The sequence below is a fragment of the Carassius carassius genome, chromosome 20, assembly GCF_963082965.1.
Source record: "Carassius carassius chromosome 20, fCarCar2.1, whole genome shotgun sequence".
Classification (NCBI taxonomy): Eukaryota; Metazoa; Chordata; class Actinopteri; order Cypriniformes; family Cyprinidae; genus Carassius; species Carassius carassius.
The window spans coordinates 12,145,355-12,155,237 of record NC_081774.1 but is presented as its reverse complement, the minus strand read 5'-3'; the positions used below and the strand labels follow the sequence as shown (position 1 = coordinate 12,155,237).

Sequence of the window (9,883 nt, the reverse complement as noted above, 5' to 3'; positions counted from 1 at the left end):
CGAGAACGAACTGAGTGAACCAGTACTTACCGTGAGCTGTATTCAGCGAAGAGGAGGAAGAAGGAGGGCGCTACGGATACCTAAGACTCAGGCCGGGGCCCGAGCCCCACGCCCCGGATCCCCGTGGCCCCCTTGCTCCCTGACCTCTTCCCGGCCATAGCCCATCTGGAGGGCCGAGTCAGAGTTTAGTTTTAATTGCCCTTTCCCTATTCCCTAAGCTATTTTTAAATATTTAAATAAAGATTGTTTTATCACTTACTTGTTCTCGTGTTGCTTGGCCATTGGGTCGGGTTTGGGGACCTCCTCGAGGTGGAAGTTGAGAAGGGGTGTGGCTTAGTTAAAGCATAGCCAGCCCCTGGGTGTGACACATACACTAACTGGCTCCGCGGACGCCGCCGTCTTTGATTTAAAACAAGTACTCACTGTCTCGCTGCCATAGCTATAAAGTTTGTGTAAACTCATCTTTCTTTATATAGACTCCTAAGCCTTTTCTGTCAAATGGTTCGCCAGCTGATGTGCCTTAGGATAGTAATTAAAAAAGCTAACAACCATTAGTGTATGGAAACTTTATTAATGAAAACACTTCCATACACTGGGTGTAGGCTATAACAACTTAAGTATTTTATGTGTATAATTTTAAAGTAAAGTAAAAATGTAATTTTAATTCTAAATCAGATTTTATATTAAAAGTTCATATAAAATTTTCTATGTGTAATTAAACTGCGATGTAAAAAATCTTTTTGCGTAGTGGTGGCCACTAGCGGTATGAACCGTAAGCAGCGATAAGGTATAAGGTATCCAGACCAACCTTACGAACGCATGACTTACAGAAGGTATACTTAACTAAGAAGGTTTCGGAAACCACGTATTAACGATAAGGTACTTCTTAAGGTACAACTTAAGAACGACGTAGCGTTAAGGTAGTTTCGGAGAACGCACCCCTGGACTTTAACCCTCTGTGTCAGGATTCTGCTTCTTCAAACCTGCTGTTGGCCTGAGTAACAAATCACATCTTCATTCTTCGGGTGGGAAACGGATTTCACTGTTACAACCCACAGAGCGGTTTCCTTTGAAAAATAATTACTATTCATTAAAGTGGCCTGTCAGATTCTCTTCTACTCTACTCTTCTCTTCTCCCTCACAGGATGTCCTTCAGGACTCTCGGTGCCTGTCATTCTGTCAGCCCCCAACCATCTTATCAATTCACACATCTTTGCTGAAGCTGAAGAGGCTGACGTGCCAATTCCTTCTGTTCCTCTACCACCGTTGACCTTTTCATTTCTTTAAAACCCCCAGTTTAGATGGAACAAATAAACTAGGCCGGTGTATCCACCCTTAGTGCCCATGCAAACCTGTCTTGTTAACGTTCTTCCTGTTCTCAGTTGTGCTAAACCTGTTTGTGGTGTCTCTTTATCTGCCTTTGAATCCTCAAACGTACACTGGAGGAGAATCAGGAAGAATTTATTTGCTCTGCGGTGTGGTGTGTTGAAGTCAGATTATATTTTGAACCCCCTGACTCGCTTATCTTCCTGTTTCCTCACAGGACTGCTGTTCCAGCAGGGACAAATGGAGTCGGTAGGAATGAGTCACTAAGGTCAGAATGGCCTCTTTCATAAACATACAGCAACAGCAGTTCTGTCCCCTTGCATTTAATAAATCTTTTCAGTTTGTAGTCCTAAAACCTGAAAGAGAATTATCATTGTCTTTGAGGATTTGCACTGGGAAATTCTAATGTTTCTGCTTCCTGTTTAGTACTGTTATATCAGTCCAGGCTCATTGAAAAACATGCCTTGTGTGACATTTCAGTTGGACATTTCTGCAGAATGATATTAGATTGCTTCACAATTTCAAAAGGGAATGTCCAGTGAGTGGTGCCAAAATGCATTCGAAACACATGAATGTGAATCTGGTAACTTTTTCATTTGTAGTTTGTTGTACATCAGAATTCAGAAATGAAATGTCCAGTGAGTGGCCCTAAAAGGTTAATGCGCTATCACATTTTAAAGTAATGCTCCACCTACACTAAACCTTAACCCATAATATTAACAAAAGCAAGTATGAGATGAAAACACATTCACTCACCATGCCAAAGCTTGCTTTTATAAGTCTTTGAGTTTTTAATTTTTTTTTATTGTGAATCATATTTCACAGGACTCATTCTTGAGCGCTCTGCATTGAAAGTGCAATGTTGTACCAGATGTGCTATTGAGCAAGTTTCATTTCAGAATAGCCATGCATTAGGGTTGCACAATTAATCGAATTTCTAATCGCGATTACAATTATGGATGCCACAATTACGTAATTGTTCAAAGTCCACTTATGTTATTCAACATGCTTAAGATGCATTTTTGCCCATTATTTTAATTTTAGTTTTAGTATAACATTATAATACCAATCCCATGTATAGTTGACATTTGAGGCGTGTTTTCAGCTTGTTTATTTTCAAATAAAAATACGGCATGCAATTGCATCAAACGATAATATGAACATCATTCAGAGCAAATTGTGATAACAGTAATTAATAATCACAATTACAATTTCAAGGGAATAATCGACAATTATGATTTTTGTCATAATCGTGCAGCCCTGCAATACATATATAGTGCTGATTATGTGTTGCAAACAGCAAAATGTATACATTTACAAACAAGGCACTATAGTCTGCATTAAAATAAGTCTTTATTAGACGATAATCTGCCGCTGTAATCATAATTTGTATGAAAATGAATAAAAGTTGTTGGTGTTTTACTGTCACTAGTGGTCATTTCAACTGTAATATGCCATGAATTGTGAAACAGTTGTTTGGTTTATATGGAGTTCTGCAAAATTGTACAAAAAGGCAAGGCTTTTTTATGAGCATATGTTGCGTAATATACATTAAATCAATTCGAATTTAAATTTAGAACTTGAATATATTCTCAGTTGCATTCCAAATAACGGACAACCATATGAACTACAGACCTTGTTTATTTTAAATAGAAAACTGCTGTTCTAAAAACCTATTAGAAATTAGCCTACAAATTAATGTCTCCATAAAAGTAAATGATTAGTACCATGGAAAACAATGGCTAAATTGAATCTTTGAATGGTCGTCTGTTGCTGTAGAACAGAGCAACGAATATACTCTTCATGGTAAAAAGGAGATAACACTTACCCAGTAAAGCATTTATTCAGACTCCATGGGGGGAAAGGATTGTTTCATCCTTTTATTAATTCATATAAGAACATTTACATCTTGTTAAAACATTGAGAGAGAGAGATAAAATGATCTTAAGAGTATAAAGATAATGTTTCATTTCACGACCACAGTGCCCATATCTGACTCTGTACAGAATCATACACCACATACAGAATCCCCTCTGCAATATTTCAAGCTGGCACCCCACGCTCGTAACTGAGCTATATTGTCTCTCATAGAAATGGATGCAATTTAGACTATTTACATTCAGCACTTTGGTTCTGAACACTGAAAAAAAAGAGAGCATATGTTGCACTATGGCAAAGCATGGAGGCTGAAGGCAGGAACCTGGACTGAACCCTCTGAGATTAAATGGTATTTGAATATTATAAAAAAAAAGGTGGATGTTCAGGCTGTTTATGAAAGATACAGAGATACAATATCAGTCACTTGATGTTTACAGAATGGTAACGCTGTCAGGAATGCTCTTCTCATAGAGATATACAGTTTTGTATGTCTGGCTATCTGCAACACAGAAATGAAGTTTAAAGATGTGATGGGGGGGGGGGGGGGGGTAGTTGATTGCAACTGGAATTAAAAACAGAGCTGAAATGTCCTTCCTTTCTGAAGTTTTCTAGTAGTCCTGATGTGTAAGTTGACTCAGTGACTAGTATGATGCCAACGGATACCTCAAACTCCAGGAGCTGGATTCGCTTGACAACATGCCATTTTGTTTCAGAGCATGCTCAGTAAATAACTACAGGCTGAAATTAATTAATGCAATGATTTCACTACAAATACATATATTTTTTTTTTTGCCCCCTTGCCGCAGCATTACTGTGCACATTAGAGGAATTCCATTTTTCAAACTATGCTAATGAGGACTGGTTTTCAAACACTTCCCTGGAATCTGAAAAACCTCACATTGTATTTTTAAGTCACTGAAACAGCGTGCAAAAAGCCTGAAAGTAGGTCACATTTGACATTTTTCTAGAAAAGCATAATCTTGTCTATCTGAGAAGCAATATCAGAACAAAACCCTTGGTGAATTCCCAAAGAAATGAAAACAAAGCTGCTTGTTACTGTTACAGTAAAGAATCTGAGAGCTGCCTGGCCTGTGTTGAAGGTAAATGCCTCAAATGAAATACAGAGTACAGTTTTAGATATTTGGTGGAAGTTAACATTAAATCTGCTAAAAGAAAGCTTAAATTCAAGTTCTAGTTCAAACTAGACTTCCAAAAATGTGTGGATTAGACATGAGCATGTTCACTTTGACATGAGAGTGTATTCGATAGGTACTGCACAATCTGAGTATATGGTCAGATTTTTGCACAGAAAAATGTAATAGCTTTTTCAGTCAACTGTGCACATAAACAAGAAGGAGACCATAATGGCTAGAGCGATTTTAATCAGAAATATATTAGATTGGGGGATAAAAAATAAACAAACTAAAAAGATGATAAATATCTCACATGTCCATGAGATAAATAGGTGACACTATTTAATAACTTTCACATCTTTTTATATAATCCATTTTTGAACCGTATATTATGCCTCAATAATGCCTAAAGATCACTTGTTAATGTATTATTTTATACATACGAAAGTAATATTCATAACTTTAATATACACTGTAGTTCAGAAGTTTGGGGTCAGTAAGAGTCCTTTTTTTTGTGTGTTTTTTTTTAAATAAAAATTTTTTTTTTCAGCAATGGCCTGTTAAATTGACAGCAGCATTTTACGATGTCACAAAAGATTTCTATTTAAAATAAATGCACCTGAATCCCAGAACACAAATATATATCACGGTTTCCACAAAAATATGAAGCAGCACAACTGTTCTCAACATTAATAATAACAAGAATTTTTTTTTTCTGAAATATAGTTTGACACTGAAGACTGGAGTAATGGCTGCTGAAAATTAAACTTTGCCATCAAAGGAATAAATTACATTTTAAAATATATCAAGTATATTCAAATAGAAATGAGTTAAAGCATAAGACACAAACATATTGAAATATTTCTTTAAAAAAATCTTACCAATCCCAAACCTTTGGATGGTAGTATAGAGTATATATGTAAATGTTGTTTATAAGTAAAATTTATGAAAGTTATTATAAAGTGTTAGCAAAACTACATTTTAATGTCAGGTGGTTTAGTTATAAATCATAAAATACAGAAATATTTAGACTCTGTTTCTCAAGAACGAGGCTATGCCAGTTTACATAGGGCTGTTGTGATTGATAAGACACCCTTCACTGTCTTGACAATTTGTTGAAGGGTGAAAACTGATTCCTGTCTTAGACATTAAGATAAACAATTCATATTTACAGACTCCCTGTGATTTCCATCTTCTGAATTTAGCGAGAATATTTTTCCCCCTTCACAGCTGAGTCACAGATATATCGTGACAGACATCGTGAAAGTCCTAGAGCTCTCCATGACAACCGCATAAATTGCACTTTTTTATTCGCTTTTTTTATCTTTTTATGTAGCACTGTAAAAGTTGCTCCCCATATATTGAGCGATCCATCTTATCTTGACAGAAAACTGATCTTTTTTTATGTTGATGCATATACGCAATTTTCACAGACATTTCCACACATTCCAGTTTTATATAAAAAGCAGTGATAAATGCTCTGTGTTGTCAAAGGCTGTAATTCTGTGGTTGTTTGTGCTGACAAATGCTACAACCCAAGTAACTTAATCAAGAACACTTAAGCAGTACATGTATGGTTATTAAATGCTGAGTGGAAATAACTGCCTCTAGATGTAGAGATACTAAATTAATTAATGTAATACAGTTATGCATCTTCACATCATATGTCTAATAGAAAAGCAGGGACATGTTGTGGAAAACAAAGCTATTGAACCAGGTGATGCAAATGTTACTCTCTGTTTGCACATAGATAACATGTAATGCACTCCTCATATAATACTTCAATTAGAAAAAAAAGAGGTCACAGTAATTGAAATCAGAATTTAATATTAAGGGGAAAAAAGAAAGATAATTTTTTCTTTCTTAAAGAGAGAGACATACAGCCAGGTGTGCTTTGATATCAGAACAGAGACTTCACTTTGTAAGGCAATTGTTTTGTGTTGAAGTGTATGTTTTTTTTTTTTTTTTTGGATTTTGCACTTTCAAAAAATTACAAATGTTGGTGTTTATCTGTATATATCCAAGAAGCAATGTGGCGCTTTTCACGTCTTAAATGAAATGAGGAGTATTTACAAAGCAGCCCACAAACCTGTTCAAAACAATATTGTTAGTATGTACTGCAACCTTAAGGTTGCCTTCTCAAAAGAGATTTCAGTGAACATTAAAAAAAAAAAATCAATTTGCTTTCATGTTTACCTTTTGGTTTAGCGATATCTCTGAATACAAATAAATTTCTATTCAACATTCTGTCAATTCAGTCCCACATTAAATACAGATATACAGATCTCACAATACAGGATTTGCGACTCCAGATAAAATAGAAAAGCACGGATCTGATTCTTTGCTGATTGTTATAACCATTAGACCACTGTGCTCCGACACTTTACACCGGAATAGATCGATTCTCTGGATTCGTCTTCAACAATGACATCACCAAGAATAACTACAACTTCAGCGCATGTGTTCAGAAATCATAGCTGTATATTCTCACTTAAAGTGTTCTTTTTCATGAATCATGTAGAGGCAGTCCACTTATTTAAAATCCCCTTCGTCTCAAAAGGAACCCTTTCTCAAAGACACTAAGTAGTTTGACTGAAGGCTAGATCCAACAAGCTTTTCCCAGCAAGGGAATATTCTTGGAACATAGGTACTCTCCTGTATCAGTCACAATCAAAAATTTAGCTTCTTACAATTGCTGCCCAAAGTAAGAGGATTCAAAGACAATCTCATCCACAAACATTTACACACACACTGACAATATGTTTCTTTTCCCTTCCTCTCTCATTACATTTACAAATACATTCTCACAGGCAGGCAGAAATGAGCAACAGAGGCTCATTTGAGCTAGCTGCACAGCTGGCTGAGTTCTGGCTCGGTGGAGTTGGGGAGCTTGGCGTTGAAATTCTGTAGCGCTTCTCGTATGCGCACCACCTCGCTGGACGTAAGCTTTAGTCTGTGCCTCAGCAGGCAGGAGAAGAGGTCCAGTTGCTGGGATCCTGGAGGAGAGAGCCGGTTAATGCGGTCCCTCATCTCCAGAAGCATCAGGAAGGCCGCATCCTGCGAACCCTGAGTATACGGGTAGTCCAACTGCAGGATCAGGTCCTTGATCCCCTCTGGATCAAAGTGCATGCTGTAGCCAAAGACCTTCAGGCTATTGATTTTCATGTAGCCCAGGTTGGCCGAGTGGTCATCCAGGTCCAGTGGCTCATAAAAAAGCGTCTCGTTGGTGGTGGGATCATCTGTGATTATGCGACTGCGCAGGTAAATGTGCACCGTTTCAAAGAAGGACTTCCACTTGCTGCCAAGAGCGAGGGTCCAGTTATAGCACTGGAGCGAGGCATCCAATTTAGTTCTTTCCCAGTCTGGGAAGTCCTGCTGGTTGATGGGCATAAACCAGCTCTCGGAGTGGCTGCCCCCGAAGGGGTTGACATAGATAGCAGGCACGGGTTCCAGCGTGCTGTTCTTGGTGGAACAGATCTGGAAAGAAATCCCCATCAGCATGTGGATGAGGTTGGACTTGTTCTTGTTGCTCTTGAGAGTGAGCAGCATGCGCTTTCTCCATGCCGGATTGAACCAGCTGCCCAGACGCACGTCGTTGCTGATGTAGATGGCGTGGACCTCCATTCGGCTGTCGAGCCTTTGGAGGAGGTAACGCATTTCTGCATCCGGCATGTCAAAGTCAAAGTTGACGTAGTGGTCCAAAGAATTGGCAATATTCGGACGACAGAATCCCATATGGAGGATGCTGCCTGGGAGGCATGTGCCACAGCGGGTGATGTTGTCTGGGGCGCAGGACGAGCAGAGGGTCCCCTCACCCACCTTACATGGCACGTTGCCCTGGCAGACAGTGCGCTGCTCAGTGGCGCAGATGCAGCCCTGCATTTCCTCAGAGAAGGTGCCGTACACACCATGCTCACTGCAGTACAACAGAGACTGGGCTTTGTTGAGCCAAAAACCCAGAGTCCTGCAAGGAAGAAGGTGATAATTACAGACAAGATTAGTTCCTGAAAAAATTAAGCTGAAATCAAAAGAATTCTGAGCTTCGCTGACATGAAAAATTGTTCACTAACATGTTAAAATTGTTCAGTGAAGACTTGACAACGGTCTTATTTTCTTTGTGGTAAATGAGGCATTCATTTCCTCTTGCTGATTGATACGAATATTTATTGAGTGCTGATGGCCCGTTCTTTGACAAATGCAAATTGTTCTTAAGCAGTAGAGGAAGTTAGTCTTTAAAAGCCTTTGGGAAGCATGTGAGGAGACGGTGCATTCTTTTTATTCTCTTTCATTCAATGTAGCGATAGACAAGTCACTTAAAAAAATGGTCCAACTCCATGGGCTCTCCATTAACTTCCTAATCACTTCACAACTTTTCACGCATACTTAATGCCATGCATACATAAATAAAATTACTTGTATAACATGCCCTTTCTGTTGGCCGGCAGAAAAAAAACAAACAAACAAAAAAGAACTATACATTTAATTGAAACTCACATTATACATACTATCTTAAATGTTTTGCAATGAAAGAAAACAAAAAGATCATATGGCCTCGTACCTTTCTCTAGGTAGGCTGATCTTTGGCTGTGTAGGACAGCGCTTGCTGAGAGCGAAGAGTTTGCGCACTATCTTGATGGCTTTTCCCAGCACCTCTTTAGTGCTCGCCTCCAGCAGACCATAACGTCTCTGCAGGACCAGATCTGACGTCCAGAACTTTAAGACAGCAGAGGTGTTTAAAAAATGATCTGCTGGCAATTTCTTGAGAAAGGCCTTGAACTCATCTGAAAAACAGAAGGAGAGTGAGAAAAGTTATTATGGTTATTATTACTGTGGAACCTTGGTGAAGGTGAATGAATTATATTGAGCTGTTATGAGCTTCAAAAATAGTGAGATGAGAGAACATGAGATGGTTCATAATATGAATGCCTGAGCTATTGAGCGACTCAGTGTGGGTGTTATAGGAAAAAAGAACAGCAGATGTAGTAATGTTAATCACATGACATGAGTACATGTCACCTACTGTAACTATATACCAGCAACAAAGTATGGTTTTATTAAAACTTTAGCAATCATTGTGCACTGGTGATTGATCACTACTTGAAATAAGGACAACCCAATTTGTCTTCGGCATAGACAGTTCAGTTGAAAAACTCTCAACAGAATTTCCCAACACCTTCCATTGCCAAATGTTGTACAAGCTAGAAACAGCATTACATTAGGGGAATTATCAAATATGAGTTATCCAGAAATGCATTCGGGCCACTTAAAAAGACATTAGAATCCCTCAGAAACTGAGAGAAATGAAGACATTTGCACAACACTGAGGAAACAGGCACCAATTGTAAGGCCTTGGAGAAAGAGATCCATTGGTGTCACAGGGCATTACAATGTGCAATGATCCCATGAGCGCTGAGCCCAGAGGCTCCCACACACAAGACTAAATCACAGAAATAACATTAGCATTGGCTCAGATTGTCAGTTAAGCTCAGTTTTAGCTCAGACTCCCTCGTTCTTCTTTTTTCCCCTGTCATTTTGTCTAAGCATGT

At 38.5% G+C, this 9,883-nt stretch overlaps 1 protein-coding gene across 1 annotated transcript in view; it reads right to left on the bottom strand.

Annotated features, from left to right (window-relative positions):
* Positions 1–4,569: 4,569 nt before the first annotated feature.
* The window catches only part of LOC132096347 (BMP/retinoic acid-inducible neural-specific protein 3-like), a 111,429-nt gene continuing 106,115 nt past the window's right edge, over positions 4,570–9,883 (bottom strand). Inside the window, exons 7-8 of the mRNA XM_059501639.1 lie at positions 8,896–9,118; positions 4,570–8,301 (exon numbers count right to left, since the gene is read on the bottom strand). Of these exons, the coding sequence (XP_059357622.1) occupies positions 7,182–8,301; positions 8,896–9,118 (1,343 nt within the window). The 3' untranslated portion in view covers positions 4,570–7,181. The remainder of the gene's footprint in view (positions 8,302–8,895; positions 9,119–9,883) is intronic.